Source organism: Pipra filicauda, unplaced genomic scaffold, assembly GCF_003945595.2.
Source record: "Pipra filicauda isolate LSUMZ 115617 unplaced genomic scaffold, ASM394559v2 scaffold1_size10287979_pilon, whole genome shotgun sequence".
Classification (NCBI taxonomy): Eukaryota; Metazoa; Chordata; class Aves; order Passeriformes; family Pipridae; genus Pipra; species Pipra filicauda.
The window spans coordinates 3,302,889-3,319,822 of NW_024104310.1; the positions used below are offsets into that span (position 1 = coordinate 3,302,889).

General features: G+C 36.6%; 1 protein-coding gene across 22 annotated transcripts in view; it reads left to right on the plus strand.

Moving 5' to 3' along the window:
* ZNF438 (zinc finger protein 438) overlaps positions 1–16,934 on the plus strand; it is a 49,620-nt gene that overhangs the window by 19,434 nt on the left and 13,252 nt on the right. For 18 of the 22 annotated variants that reach the window (XM_039380654.1, XM_039380657.1, XM_027717396.2 and 15 more), the window contains one exon: positions 11,684–11,740. In XM_039380654.1, the coding sequence (XP_039236588.1) occupies positions 11,713–11,740 (28 nt within the window). In that variant the 5' untranslated portion in view covers positions 11,684–11,712. Of the gene's footprint in view, positions 1–11,683; positions 11,741–11,840; positions 15,896–16,934 lie in introns of those variants that run through there. The other 4 variants (XM_039380665.1, XM_027717398.2, XM_039380666.1 and 1 more) reach the window with 2 other exon arrangements.

The window sequence follows — 16,934 nt, forward strand, 5'->3', positions numbered from 1 at the left end:
GATCAATTTCTGAAGCTTCTAAAATACTTCTTCATATATATATACACACAAATATATACACACACACATATGTGTATATATATACCTATGTATACATATACATACCTACTTACGTACATGACAGTTTTCTATCAAATAAAAACCACATTATTCTGCTGAGTTCTGTACAGGTTTTTCTTTCTGATGCATGTAGAATAAATAGTGCAGATGTGTTAGGAACTGCGAGCTAACTTCTTGTGTTGAGAGCCAAGAACAAGCTCTTTATGCATGTATCTCCTACTTTAATCTTTAAAAGAAGAGCAAACTTAGAAAGCAAAGAGCATAAGAATGTGACTAACTTGATAACCGCTTGCTCATTTAGTTACTCCCAGAGCAATTCTTCTCTTAGGAAACATGATTTGTTTGGTTAAAACAAGGTAAGAAGGGGAGTGAAGTTAGCAATACAGTTTTAAAGAATGAGGAGCTGATGATGGCAAGCACTATATGGCTTGGAGGCAGGTGGTTAAGGAGGTAAAGTTATTAATAAAAATCTGTGGGCAGTAGAGTACAATGGAGCTCTTTAAATATAGAGGGTGTTCTTGAAGGATACAAAAGCTCAGTAATGATAGAAGTCCAATAACAGGCAAGGATGATAAATTTCTGCTGTGCAGAAAAAGGCATAAATATTCAATAAATATTATGTTCTGTATTCAGAAAGAGGCTGGATGATGCTTTTACATCTCACCACCTCCATCATTAGTGATGGGAAAAATGTATTATCACTGTACCAGCAACTATTAATGTTAAATGTTTTTAAATCTGCTGCACTGACACCTACAGATACTAAAAAAGAAAAAAAAGCTTAGAAGCCATATGAATTATTCATTTTGAGTTTTAACAAATCGTGGAACAGTGGAGAAATTCTGGAAGGCTGAAGGAGAAGGGGAACTAATGTGCCCAAATTTAGAAAGTATAATATGTGCACCTTGAAAAGTCCAGTAGTATTACGCCGCCAGTGAAGATTTAAAGAATTGCATAATTCATGCTGATCAGGATGGGCAAGCCAGACCCTACCTTGTACAGCTGCATGGGGTTACTCCTTTCTGTGAACCAAGATTAGACTGACTGGCCTGTAGTTTCCCAGATTCTCTTTCTTGCCTTTCTTGAGGATGGGTGTGCTATGTGCCAGTTTCCAGTCTTTGGTAATCTCCCTTGATGCCATGACTTTAAAAAGATTATAGAGTGCATCCTTGTAGTGACACTGACTAGCTCTCTGAGCCGTCAGGGACACATCCTTCTGATCCTATGGATTTGTATAACTGCATCTTTATCTACTGTTGGTAATATTATATTTTATGATTCTATTTTAGTACCTCAACCTTTTCCATGGCTTCTTTCCCCTTCTTTGCTAAGCATTTGGCCCACTTTTTCCTTAGCCTTTCTTTTGTTGCCAGTGTACTTGTAGAACTCTTGTCACCTTTCCCGTCCCTTGTTATTTACAACTCCAGGTGACCTTTGCCTTTCTTATTTCTCTCTGTGCATGCTTGAGCAGTGTCTTAAATAATTAAAATTCTGCTGAAATCTGGAGACACTGAACACGACTAGCAAAGTTTGGATTTGGCCCTAGTGTAGGACATAGTGCCCCTATTCAAAAAATAGATGTTTGGTTATTTCATTACTCTAAGTGAGCAGCACTTTAACGTTAGGATTTGAAGGCTTGACGTGACTCAAACAGTGTAGGTGTCTTGTCCCACAGCATGGTTTTTATGGGCAATTAATGAAAAGGTGTGTCAAACCTAAAAAACTTAGTTGCTCTAAAAGCTTGGTCATGCTTAATTGTTTTTCTCTTGAAGTACTAATTCAGTTTGGTCTTGCTTAGTTTGAGATTTAACTGAATGCATTAGGAATACAAATATCCGTAGGAACAGAAGACAAAGCTGGAGGCCCATAGAGAAAGAAGAATGTTCCCAGGGTTAGCATAGTCTGCACGCCACAGCTGGTTGCTGGACAGTGTCCAGGAATAATTTTGACATGTTTATTTCACATTTTTTCTCTGTGAACATGTTTTGAGGACACTTCATTAAATATGTCTGATAGTCTTTGAAGCTCTGTGCCTTTAACATTTTTCAAACAACAAACAGGGTGATGGATACAAAAATGAAAATTATACTGGCAAGGACTATTTGCACAATGAGAACAACATAAGCTGAGTGAGTGAAGGCAATGGACTAGGACAGATTAGACTTTGATTTATTCCTTTTTTGTATGTTTAACTGTGTGAAGGTTTTTGTAATAAGTACGTGTTTCATCAGTAACATTGTGCTGAAAGACAGTAATAAAGCCCTGAAAAAAGGAATCATTTAAGTAAATAATAGAATATGAACATACACTTTATCTTGTAAATGTCCTGTGTATTGCATGGTGAATGGTGTACCAGTTTGAACAACTGCTGATATTTTGTGTGCTTCTTGATGGTAATCCATCGTCACCAAAACTAGATAAACCTATGGAATACTTTTGCCTACTAAATTTTACTATTAGTATTAAAAAATGTGTTTATATCAGATTGACTAGAAAATATACTCTGTTGTGTCCTGATTGTTCTTAAAATAAGTGATATATTGGTCACTTCCACCGACCAGTTGCTCTTGTTGGGTCAGACCTCCGGGAGCTTCCAACCAGGGAATGGGGGCATTCCATGCAGGAGAATCCATTGAAGTGGTGACAGTCCTTTCCCAGAAAATGAGAGGGATATGACCGAGCAAAGAATGCCGACCAACAGCTGAACTTCTTTGCCGGGGTCTGTATGAAATAGTCTGGACACAGACTGGACACAGCAGCAGCAGGGAGGGCAGATGCTGCCTCTGCTGGGTGTGCTCAGCACACAACTGGGCTGTCACTTCTCTTGCTGCAGCTCTCACAAGGGCTCTCCAGCTGTAGTTCACTTCTTCAGCTGTGGGAGTTGAACTGCCCTTAGTTGTGCAAGATAATTTTGACTGTGTCAGTTGTGTGTCAGGAATTCTTTCTATCTACAAGTATAAAATTTATGCAGTATTCTTTAACACCTAAGGCAACTACTATGAAAGAACTTATATAAAATGTGACCTTTTAATTTTTGTGCTAAATTTGGAACTCTGAGTTTTATGAGGGTGCTTCAGTGAGATTATGTTCTAATTTGTAAACTTACTGTTTGATGAATCTTCCAGTGCAGAATAGTTTATTATATGCTTAGGAGACAGTAAAGGTGGAAGTCAGTATAAGATTAACTTCAATATAACACTGAAGTTGCTTATGCCAGTCATTAGATTTTTATGGTTTTTTTAGGTATGACCTGTTAAATACATATTCCTTTCTAGTGAGTAGGATCACGTTTAGGAAACATAGGATATAATTTGTAGTTGGGCAATGTTTTTAATGTTCAACATCATTTAAAAAAACCCAACTATTTACTTCTATGGTTTTAAAAGCGTATGTGTTCTTGAAGTGTACTGGGCACTAAACTATCCAGAAAAAAGATGTCCTTAGCTGTGAAACAGTCTGGGCTAGCAGATTGGACGTGGCACTGAGTGCCATGATCTAGTAAATGGACTGGATTTGGACCAAGGGTTGGACTCGATGATCTCGGAGGTCTTTTCCAACCCAATCGATTCTATGATTCTATGATTTTTTACTACAGGGATCTCTGCGAGGACCAGCTGTGCCTCACAACGGTTACACATGCTCAAATGAATTCTACTTCTTCATTTAGAGGTTATTTTGAGTTCAAATGCAGAAAATAGGCTTTTTCCTTCAATATAAGTAACTAAATATTTCAGTGTACAATTCACATTAAGAGCTTTTTTGGTAGAGAGAAGTTAGGCCTTAGAATTTAGTATGCTTTGAATACTTAGGCATGTGGCAGTGTTTGGAGTTTTTTGGCACCAATACCATTCTTCTGTTCTTTGTTTCTTTAACTTCTGTCTTTGAAGCTTGTGTGTGTGTGTTACAGATGAGTCCTTTTGAGGGGAACTTTTAAGAGAAAGTTGTTACTTGGTAGGCAATTTGGATTTTAACATCTTGGAAATAAATACCATGTTGGCCTAGGTCATGTATTGCCTCATCGGGCATAGTCATAGTGATAGTAAGATTGTTTTATTTTTTTAAAATTTTTATTTTTCAGTTCTTGAATGCTTGTTTTCTTGGATCTGGAGACCTGTAGAGAAAAGTACATTGAATAAGATACACTGAAGTTACAAAATATACACTGCATTTTATAAATTATGGAGGATATTTGCACAAACTTTATAAATGTCACAGTGTAGCTTTCTTGATGACCTTTTAAAAAACTCTGTAATGAAAATTCTTATAGAAACAGCTGTAGATGATGCTCACTTTACTTATTTGGTACCATGGCAAAATTTGGCACTATGCTCAAGTTTGAAGGTATAAAATCATAAATAATTCCATTATTTTAGTCAGAATTGCAAAAGCAATTCACCTTGCAAAGCTTGGAGTGTTTTTTTGCTTTTTGTCAGCTGTTGATTACCTTTCTTCTAAGTAGACCATTAACAACATAACCAGACTATATGAAAATGATGAAACCCTGTGCAAAATCCTTCCTGAATGGCACAGGAAGTTTTATCAGAGGGATTCAGGTTAGGAAGTTTTATCAGAGGGATTCAGGTTTGACTTCTATTTTAGTCAAAATAGAAGAAGTGATTGACTGTTTGTTGTTTAGTCTTTCCAGAATTTAAGGGCCAGCTGTGATTCTGTAAAGAATTCAGTGCCATGTTTCAAACTTAAATGAGTCAAATTGTACAGGTGTCTTAATCATTAAATTATTAATGGCTGTGTTATCTGACACATTCAAATACATTTTGAGTATGTGTGATTAAGTTCTGAGGTATCACTATCTCCAAAATGTGTTAGGACTACCAAATTAAGAAAACAAAACTTGCTCTACTTTCAGCATTGCAGTCCTGACTGGTTATTTCTGTAGTCTAAATTACTAATTAACAGAATCCTAAGATTTTCACTGGAAGTTGTTGTTACACTACATGTAATAGCTTATTCCTCAGATGTCAAAGTTGAGGAAGATGAAAAAGCCCAAGTAATATACAAGTAATGTGTTTTGTTTTTTTTTAGTCTTTCCTTTAGTCATCTTTAATTATTTGGTTGGTGCCTTTGTACATTAACCTCATCCTATTCTTTGAAATAACCTGTTTTTCTGTAGCGTAAGAACAGTAAATAAAAGGTATATATGGCAATTTATTACAAAATGTCTTTGTTCTCTGCAAGTCTTTGAAATCCTCTTTAATCCTTCAGCATAACATGAAACATGGGGGCTTTAGCTAATCTGAAGGATTAGCTAATCTGTAGGAGCGTTGCAACAGGGATTGGAGCAATCTGTCCTATATATGTAGACCTAGTTTTTCTGTGATTTTCAGGCTATCCTGAAAATATAATCAAATATAATTTGATTTCTGAAAGGCAATTGTTAAGGTTTTCAAGACCCATCTGGACAAAGCTGTAAACCCAGCGTTGACCCTGTTTTGAGCAGGGAAGTTGGACAGGATGACCTTGGGAGGTCCCTGCCAACCTGAGTGATTGTGTGAGTAGCTGTGTACACAATTGTAGATGTTTGTCTACTTCTATGAAGTTTTATTTTAACTCCACTGAAATTGCTGTTTAGTATTTGTGATATTGTTTATCTGAATGATATCTGTTTGTCTTCTGAAAGAAAGCTAATGTACTACAGCAGATACATAGTGGAAGATAGATTATGTAGTCTGTTCTTATTAGACTAAAGCAGTAATTAATTATGAACAAAAGTCAAAAAGTCTTCCAATTTAATCAGGCATTGCAAACTGAAAACCATAATGGTGTACTGCAATTCCACTGAAATGACATAACATACTCCTTACAGAAGTGTAAGGTACATAGATTGTGTCTTGTGAAACTGCATTGTTGAGAATTCCGGCAGAGCTTCAAACCAATTTGGACCGAAGCAATAAATTAATGCTTGATTAAGGACCAGGACAGCATGGCAGGGGGAGGAACAGGAGTAGAAGGAATTGCACTGTTTGAATTTTAAAGTAAATTCTAGATTAGTCATTACCAAATAAGAATTAGACGTTTTTGTTTCTAGGGTTTTTTTTAAAAAACACGAAGTTAATTTGAAATTGTAAGAACTATGGACAGCATAGATTTCATGTAGTATGTAATAAAAATGAAATTAGTTTGTGTTTTCCAGAACTATTGTTTCTAGCTGCCCTCAGAATCAAGAACAAAATGTAGCAATTTATATTGATTCATCATTTCACAGTTACTTTCACAACAGTAATATACAAGACTATATTTTAAATCAGAAGCTTTGACCTTTTAATGCAGAGTAATGGCAAAGATGTCTAATACAGATGTGGAACTTATGCAGGTCTCCAGTTTGTGACATTTAAAGCACCACTACTGAGAAGATATTTACTAAGGAAAACATAAAATGATAATATTTCCTTTTAAATTGGAAATTTGGAAAAAATATGGTATTTTTTGGCATTCACTGCATTGTCTTATATTAGGCATAATAGTGGTTGTGCTGTTCCTTGCTCTTTTTTAGTTTTTCAAGAAGTTGTTTTCTTAAGTGGAAAATAGTTGGAGTTATTTATAGTTGTAAAAACTGTTCAACTGCAATTTGTTTAATACACATACATTTCATAGAATGAAGAATCAATATTGCTCCTTCTTTAGCCTTCTCTTCTCCCAGCATCCTTTTGAGAAATTTCACTCCTATACATTTTTTCACAGGTCCGTGAATTTGCTCTCTTGGAGATATAGTTGTAAAATAGGAATTACTGAGACTGTATACTGGGTTGGATGCAATAGTAGAAAATGTGTTGAAAAGCCTCATTTCTTGCAGTGTATGTGCTAGTTAGTTTATTCATACAATTGAAAAACCTTAGAAGTTGATTTTGAAAGACTAATCTCAAGGAAAGCAATCATTTTTCATTTGCTTGCTATTTTAAGCTGAACGTTGAAGTTGCCCTATGTTGTTTCATAAATAAGCTTTTATTCTCAGCAACATGTTACCGAAAGTAGCATAGAACCTGTCGTGTAGGCACAGTTCCACTCTGACAGATGGGCATGGGGTAGGCATGCCAGCCAACCCTTCCCCACTTCACCCAACAGAGTATGAAGGGAGGCATTTTTGTCCAGGATTGCCACTGTGGCATTCAGTCCATGCAAGGCTTGAACTTCAGGAAATGCACTCGGACTGGTCCATCTCACAGGATGACCGAAAGTTTAAAAATAGCCTGAGTTTTAGGGTCTGCTGGGTTTGTGCTGTTCTGTTTCTTTTTGTGGTTCTGCTGAAGTCATCTAATGGGCTCAGCCAAAAGAATTCTGCCATGGACACACGTTTCCCTCTGGTTAATTATCTAAGTATGGAATCATAAGCACTCTATAATTTCACTTGTAAGAAAGCCGTTCTTTGTGACTACGTCCATATCTCTTTGGGTGTAGAACAGGAAGACAAGGATCTACTGATACAGGATGAAATCCTGGTGTAAAAATACAATGTAAAATAGAAAAGTTAGAATAAATCAGACATTTGAGACTGAAGATGAGGATACTGAAGTGCAGAATATTTTTGCAGGTTTTTGGAAGTGCAGATAAGCTATTGCTTGGTTATTTGGGCTTGGGGTTTTGGAGGGGTTTTCATTTTTTTAAACAAATTGGCTTAATGCCTTGTGCTTGATTTTATAAAGTAGCCAAGCACTGCAGGCTTTTGGCAAATATACTTGCTTGAACAAATGCTTTTGTGTGTTACACTAGTCAGTCTTTGTGTCTGTCATTTTTATCTTCCTCAGTATTTTCACGTAGCTTCAGTGTGTTAATCTTTTATTTCAAGTCTAACTTGGCCTTTATATACCAATGGATTTTGCTAACTTTCCTGGAAGCTATGTTGATTCAATACTTTCATGCTTCTAGGCAAACCTGGTTTCAGTTGAAAAGTTTCTAAATTAAGGGAAATAATATTTGCATGGCACTCATTTACAAGGTGGCACAGTATGTGAAAGAACAGGTGTGAAAAATGAAGTGAATAAATTTGCTTTTGAAACACAAATGGGCATTTCACAGGCTTCTGTCAGGAGAATGTCTTTTCTTAACTGTTCTAAGTATTTAATTTTTCCTTTTAGCTCAGTGTTTTCCTTCAGAAATTAAATTACATAATATTTGACTAACAGTTCTTTGCATGCTTAGTTTTAAATTAAAATTCATAATTAAGCTTAGTATGAAATTATAAGATTTGATTTAATGCTTTCTTCCGGTACCTGAACTAATGTTCACTGCGTTAGAAGGCGCAGTCGTCATTGAGAAGCTTTGTTCTTTTAACAAAAGGTACCAAAAATAAATTCGGTTAGGGTCATAGTGGTTTAGTTTAATACTGTTATGATAATAAGTCCTATAATTACTTTCAGATAGTTCTTCTTCCCCAGAGGACGAGGTTTTTAGTTTTGATGTCTGCTTAAAGCATGAGAATGACAGTAAAATTAATGTCATAACCTTTACAGCCTATTTATCACTTTCTGTGTAATATCCTAAAGGATTTTGTGTAACACCTAAGATAAATGTCTTAGTATGGACAAGCATCAAATTAGGTTAATTGGGTTCAACTGATATTCAGATTCAGTGTATCTATCAGGACACCTGTTTCATATAAAAGACCTGTGAGTATCGTCCTGTGAAAATTGCTTTTAAATTATTACATGTATATGCTCTGCTTTCTTTGGTTGTTAGAGACCAAGTTACAGTGTAGGATTTTTTTCCAGTTTATTTGCTATTTTTGCCTCTTCTGATTGAAAATTAATTTATCCTTTCATTCTGTGGTAACATAAGGAATAGTATAGGCATGATGGAGCTTATTTTATGTCATTAAGATAGATTTTACTTTCTAATTCTGTTCAACTCCACTTCACTTGAAATTCTTGTAATAGATTTCTTTTCATCTCTGAGTAGTCAGCAGCAGATTTCTAGAGAACTGTTTTGAGTTCTGGAGTACTGTGGCTTGAATGATTTTACTTACTGTCCTATGCTAGGGTTACAAAGTAATTAAAACAAATTTTAAGATTATATAGAATTTTAAAAGTTTTGTCATTGGGATAGGCTCTCAGGTGGAGAAGAATTTATGAGAATATAAGATAGAAATAATCGATGTCATCTCCAGTATTTGGAAAGAGCCAGTATTGGACTCAAATATAACCAGGGAAAACTGTAAGAACGTTTGCCTCCTCAGTATTCAGTAAAAGCAGTTGGATATCCTGAATTATTAGTTGGTGACCTAAAATTTGTTCTGAGTGTAAGACTGTAAAACAGGTGGGGCCCTCTTACATAATATAATCCTCCCATACACAGGGAAGGACCATGAAAACCTAAGAAGTGTGACTTCAGAATAATAATTTTGAGAATCTTCATTTGAACATCATTTGTTACATTGTTTTTACAAGAATATGTGTTTCTTTAACCACTTCAGTACATTTTGAAGTGCTGGAAATACTAAAGCAGAAGAAAAACTTTGACTGACTTTGATTCTCTTAAGAGATGTTATTGATCAATACAGTCTTAAAAAAGGATGTGTTACAGTGTAGGTGACACAGAAGTTGTAACCCAACACTAGTTTCTAGAAGTGTTTTGCCATTCCAAAATTACATCAAAGTGATCTGTTCCATTCTCGTATGTTAAGGGAGTTGTCTATATGTTCCCATGGTGTTAAGCTACATTTGGATGAGCTGCCGTGTTTGTGTGCTGGGTCTGACAGCTCAGGGTTAAGTACCACGGACAGAGGCTCTTTGGGGGAGCCTGGGACCTGCTGGTACTCATCAGCAAACCTCTGCCAGGAGGTGCTGGTTGATGTACCAGAGCTGCTTATTTACATATGGCTCAGCGGAGTAGGTACAGGTACCAAAGAGCTTCACTGAGAGGTCTCCTCACAGCAGCCACACTTAATGTTCTTTTATTCTTTGGTGTTGAACTCCTGAAGATGGAATTGGCTTTGCCTCTTTTTTACTTCACTGCTACCTACAGAACCATCTCCTTCCCAGAACCTCACCATGGCTGTTCGAGAGTCAATTGCACGATGATACAGAAATATATTCAAGACTTATTTTGTTTGGGAAGTGCATCAGAATTTGTCCTAACTATTTCTGTATTTAATCAAGACCAATTTTTGGTATTTTGTGTGGGTCTTGGGTGCATGTTTGGCATGTTCTTTACATAAGATTCTCTTGGCTATTAAATTGACTGGGAAAGTAAGCAATCTCTGTATCTGTTTGGCTAGATTTGTTTGTGGGAATGTTGTAGATGTGCACTGGTATGAAAGCCTGGATCTGGGTAAACTCCCAAGAAGTTGTTATGTTAGTCAATAGTCAATATCTTTTACCTTCCCAAAGCCTCCAATTGCATCAGAACAAGAGCTTTATACCCTTTGTGACTTCTTACATGTTAGTGGTGGTCATTTGAACCCCAAACTATTATGCAGCCATTCCAAAAGCTAGGCCGTTTTATGAAAAAGAAAATCTAAGTGGATAATAACACAGTTTTATATTGTCACTATATTCTACTATGTCTTTCTTACCTGACTGTTGAATCACACTACACCAAAGCTTGAAGAACGCACTTGACTGCACTGGAGAGAAATAGCTAATTCTTAAGTTAGCCATGGGTGGCCATTTGATGTAATGCCATTTTGTCAAATGTAGTGCATCAGGTCTTGTTCTAAGTACCAACATCAGATTCATGCAGGATGGCAGTGTAATATTTGGTTCACAAGAACAAATTAATATCTTCACTGTAGTATCCACAGAAGATTCTGCTGATCAGTCAGTTCTGTGGGATCCATGCAGTCACATAGAATCACAGAATGGTTTGGGTTGGAAGGAACCCTTAAGGGCCATCTAGTTCCAAACCTCCTGCCGTGGTCAGGGACACCTTCCACTAGACCAGGCTGCTCAAAGCTGTGTCCAGCTTGGCCTTAAATGCTTCCAGGGATGGGGCATTCACAGCTTCCCTGGGAAACCTGTTCCAGTGCCTCACCACCCTTATAGTAAAAAATTTCTTCCTAATATCTGATCTAAACCTACCGTCTTTCACTTTAAAGCCGTTACCCCTTGTCCTATCTGTATGTGCCCTTGTAAAAAGTCCCTCTCCAGCTTTCCTGCAGGCTGCCTTTAGGTACTGGAAGGTGCTTTAAGGTCTCTCTGGAGCCTTCTTTTCTTCAGATCCCCAGCTCTCTCAGCCTGTCTTCATAGGAGAGGTGTTCCGGCCCTGTGATCAACTTAGTGGTTCTCCTCTGGGAGCCTCTCCAACAGGTCCAACAGGTGTTTAAAGGAAAATGACCGTACATTGTCTGTGATTCTTAAGAATGCATTGTCCCATTGGAAGTCATTACATTCCCTCTTTCCTGGCTTTAACAGGGGGTTTTAATTACAAGAAGTAAGTTAGTAGTGCACAGTGTACTAAGTTAGTAGTGCACAGTATTGAAATATGGAGAGTGCATATAAGAGCCCAAAGAAATGCTTGGTTTAAAACTCTGGTGGTGATTTTGCATGAGGTATGGACATACTGATATCCATTCTGAAATACAGGTCTGGAAACTGTTGCCATCGTCCTGTTAATTTTTTGGTTAGTTTCTGAAAAATTATCAGAGCCTCTAAGTATCTGTATTTCTTTCCAGGAACATTGCCGTAACCATTAAAGGATATAATGCAGAATCCATTAACAATTTCTGCAGGTATAGTATGCTTTCTATACTTCTTTTGGAAATTAGATGCTTGTGATTCAAAATGTGGAAGAAATTTCATCCTTAGTAATTGCTGTATAACTCTTGTCTACTATTCTACTGTAGTACGGTTTTTAAAAAAAAAGCCGTTATACTGCAGCGTTTATCACTTTAAACAATTGCAATATCTAGAATTGTTTTCTTCTTTAGGGCATTGCTAATTACTGTTACCACCTGTAGGTGAAACTTGAAAAGCATAAATCTGCTTCTTGTTTGATTCAGCAGAATTGTGTTCAAGTTTTATTACATTTTTTTAAATCCTCATATATTTGAAAATCATTGCTATATTTGATCCCCATATAATATGGGGTCAAATCTATCTCCAAATTGTGCTACAAGACTAGGGGAAACAAGAAAATAAACATTAACTTAGACCTTTTTTTTTATTTTGAATGCCTTTTCTCCAGCACTCCTATCCTTACTAACATTTTTTGTGTTTAACTCTCTGTTCCATGTTTTGTCTCTTCAAAAGTCGACTTTTGTTTTATATAGTTTTCAGTAGGGTTAGTGTCTTGATTTTTTTCCTTCCATTATTAGTAAGGATCTTAGTGCTGAACTGTGTATTCCCAAGCCTCTAAATGTGTAGCTGTAACTTCAGTTTCCTTTCCCTTTTGATCTGTCACAATGCTGACATTTAAATATGATTTTTAACATGAGTGTCATTTTTAATGATGCTTCTTAAATGTGAGTGAATGTTTGATGGATACAACATCTGCTCTAATGGATCTTTCAGAACCATTGCTGGTTGTCAGTTAAGTTTCCATTGTTAGTACTTATGTTAATTAAGAAAAGCACTATATATTACTTAACTTGAAACCTCGAGCTTTTAGTGTCATGTAAGTTTATACTTTACCTGTTTTTGTGAAGACTGAGTATTTTTACGATGCTGTAATAATTCTGAGGAAGTGGTTCCTGAAGCATGTCATGCAAATTGATGTTAGTTGATGAGTTCTGTGTCTAATGGGACTACTCTTTCAAGGGAGATAGTACTTACTGTTGGGTAAAGCTGTCCACCCCTCAGTGTGCTCTACATCTGTATGCTTGTGACTGAAGTACTTCATTTGAACACTTAAAAGCCTTAATTTAATTTTTCCTTTAAGTAACAGGAATTTGACCCTGGTTACAGTCTTATGTTAAAGCCATTTCTGAATAATAGGAGGAGAATATAGACTGTGAAGCTGTTTGCAAACTTGAAACTGATTAGTTATTTGCTTTGAGGTTTTTTCGAAGGCTTTTTTTTTTCCCCTAAATCAAAATCCATTCCAGTCAGTATTATCCAGTGTTATCAACTTGCACCTGGAGTGAATGGTAGACTTTGGAAGTGAGGGTTCATTTTAGAAGTCATAACTAGATCATGACCCAGAACTATATCAGTGTGAAACGATGATATTCTACAAATATATTAGTATCTATATTTTTTTTACTCTTTTACTTTCATACTTTTTTGTATTTGCATCAAACACCACTTGTTTCTTAAATTTGGCACTTTGAAAATATGGAGGCTATTAGCATTTTATAATGGTTTATGTACATGTCTAACATTGGTGAGTTCCTTACAAATAAAAGGTTTGAAAATAAATGATATTCACAGTAGAACCTATCCATCAGTTACATGCATTATAGCATTTTTGTCAGTGTTTCCATACTTCAAAAGTGCTTGTTATTTTTCATTTAAGTATGGAAGTAATGATTAGTGTAAGTTCTTTGAGTGACAGCATAAACCCTTCACTGCTGTGATTTGTCATGTAAGAGCAGGAGTTCTGTAATTGGATCTGTACTCCTTCAGGACATCTGTATTTTTCTCAATTTAAAATATTTTATAAGAAAGGTGATTATCTCTTATATAACAAGCAATCATAACTCCATGTTCAAATAGATGCACTTTTCTGAATAATGATAAATATCTAACTTCTCAGATTTTATTTTTTCCTAGGAATTATGAAATTATCATTGAAGCATCATATTCTGTCATTCACACTCATGTTAAATATTTACCAGAGCAAGTGATGGGGTTTTTTTACAATGCTCAATAATGACCTAAAATACCAGTGTGCCTCAGTGAACTGAAAAACCTTTGACCTTGTCAGATTTATGAAATGTTTTTTTAAATGACTCTGACATGAAATAATTGTGTATCTTATACAAATATTTTGCGAAATATAAGGCTATCCTGATTTACCTAGGAATTTATTTCATACTTTTTGTCTTTTTTAAGTATACATTGGAGAAGGGTATCACCAGCTGAAGTAATAGTTTTTCTCCTTGAGTATGTTTATTTTAATTTTTTTTTCAATCCATAGGCTTTTTTTTAAAGTTAATGTATAGTTCAGTCATTTTGTATCCATGTTAGTATGGTCATTTGGTGCTGGGAGATCTCAAACTTCAATTAGCCATGTAAATGTGTTTCTTAGCATCAGCTCTCACGTTGCTGGAACCCCTGCTGCCTTTATATCATTAACATAAATGCAGGTGCAAATAGCATTTGTGTACTTTGATAGAAAGCAGTTGGAGACATTTCACTGTGGGACACGACACTTTCAGATTGTGTACATCTGTTCAAATAATGTATCCAAGCCAGTGACATGAATGCAAGGATAAAAACATCTGCCCCTGAGACCACTTGCCATACAGCAGATGCTTACATCTTTATTTATGCAGATGGTTTGTGTGATGAGCTGAGCAGTGATGAAAGCGAGAAAGTTTCACAAAGATTCCGGGGTATTCCTTGGGATGGGAAAATATATTGGTAACAGTGCTTTGCTTTCATATGTCTGCCAAAAGAAGAACATCTATTATAAATACTGGTGCTTCTAGTAACATGGACGTACCATTTAGGACATCAACTAGATTAACACAAAATCACTAAAGGATTTTTTTTTTAATCTCCTGCACAATAATTGTACTGCAGTTATAGAAGATACTGAATAGTCTAATAGGAGTAATTACTTTTAAACAGGCAAGCTCAACTGCTTTGCTTCAGGATGTTCTCAAGTTATAGAAAACATTGAATTGACTGAAAAGTTTGCAGAGGTAGAATGCTTTGAAATACTAACCGAACTCATCACAGAGTGGTTCGGAGGTTGTGTGCGGTGCTGTACAAGATTCCGTGACTTCGTGAATTTTTCAGGACGAGCCATATTAAGCGTTACAAAAACCATTAGAGAAATAGTTTAGCCTGTCTGTTGTTTGAAAAGTACCGTAGGGTAGTCGACGCGAGTTGCAGATCCAAACTGAGCTGGCGCTTGGGGAACAGGAGGTGCCCGGCAGTGGCTTCCCGGCGGCAGCAGGACTCGCCTGGCGCGGCGGTGGCCGGAGGCTGCGGCCGTGGGTGCCCAACTCCCCCTGCTGGACTCGGCACCGAGGGGCTCCTTTGTCTGCCAGCACCCGCCGGACACACGTGAATTTAATTAGAAATGGACTGATATTTCGGCACACATCAAGCTAAGGATATAATCTTTGGCCTACATTCCTGTTGACTGCGCTCCTGTTTCCATTCCCTCGTATGCTGCCACCGTTGCCAGTGTTTGCTGACACAGTATCACCTCTCAGCAGTATATTCGGTAGTTCCTTTACAGCACATCTACTACTTTGTTTAGAGAACCAGTGCTGCCTTTAAACAGCAAAGTGACTAGCAAGCTTAGCAATGCCAATAAGCTTTGCAAATAATTGTAATTATGCACAGGGGGAGGAAAACCAGTCAGATACTGTAATTTAAATTGTTTTCTACTACATGCTACTGTCAGTAAGACCTAGCTATGTTTGGGTTCAGCAGCAAGTGATAATTTTATATGTTCTGAAAACTAATGTCTGCCTAGCCAGGAGATGTATTTGAGAAGATGTTTTAATTTTCCTGTGCTATACAGGACCATGTCTGTATTTGAAAAAATATACGTACCTATTTGAAGTACTGTAGAGATTCTCTAATCTTTATTTTTGTTTTAATCTTCAGTGGAATTAACTACAGGTGGCAATGTTTTGCATACCTCAGCCAGAGCTGGAGAGTCTTTTTCTGAAGACATCTGGGTCATGAAGAAAGAAAAGGGGGCACAGCTAGAGCAAACAGAAACCTTGGACAGAGATTCCCCATTCAAAACTTACACCACTTAGGTAATTTTCAAGAGAAATGAGCTATTTACAAAATCCCTCAGGAAATACCAACTATCCTTGAAGTTCAACAATTGTTCTGGCCCTTTCTTTGGGGAGTGATAAACTGTGTATAGTTCATAACAGAAGACTCAAAACAGGCCAGGCCAAGCCAGACAGTCTTCTGATTCTCTGCTCATCTTGAATGAGAGAGCACTTTCTGAGGTTCGTACTATGGGTTTTTAATGCCTCAGGTAAAATGTATTTGCTCTATTGAGCCAAAGTGGCAAATTAATTGTTTTCTCTTGCATGCAGTCTTTCTTTAGAAAGAAGTGCTCTGATTTTCACCAAAAACCAAAAAGTGGTACTCTATGGAAGGAATAACACTTCTGCTCTTCTGTTGTGCTCTCTAATTGCACATCAGTATTTGCAAAAAAATTAATTTGGGGAGTAAGAAGCATAATTTTCTTACTGCAATAAGACATATGTGTTTTCTGTCCTAAGGAGGGTAGAGATGTAGATAGGTTCTCTTCTTTGAAAGAAGAGCAAAAATCTAATCAGAAAATATTTTATGATTTATTCATAAAATGTTTCTACTTGACCTTTTTGTGCTGCATAGTTTCTGAAGAATTCTGCCATCATTTTTTTAGCAGACTTGGTCATTATTGTTTCCTGCACTTAAGAAAAAATAAGTCTATTAATTACCACTTACATTAGGCATATTGAGATACCGTCCAGGTTGATTTGATCAACACACCCTTTAGAAGTGACTTTACGCTGACATTGACTTTACAGTGGATGAATTACTGTTTAGGTCCATATCTTTCCTGAAGCTCACTAAAAGAAATTTCAACTGGCAACTCTCCCAGGAAATAATTTTTAAAAATCCAATTACAAGTGTTTATCCCCACCTTCTAAAGTACCTAATTTATATTTGCAACGCTATTGGAGGGTTATGAATTACGAGTTTATGACCAGTACTTCTATCACCTCCTTTCAGCTGTTTTCTGAACAATTAGTTCCCCCAAGTGGCTGCATCACTGCAGCCTTGCTTTGCAAGTCT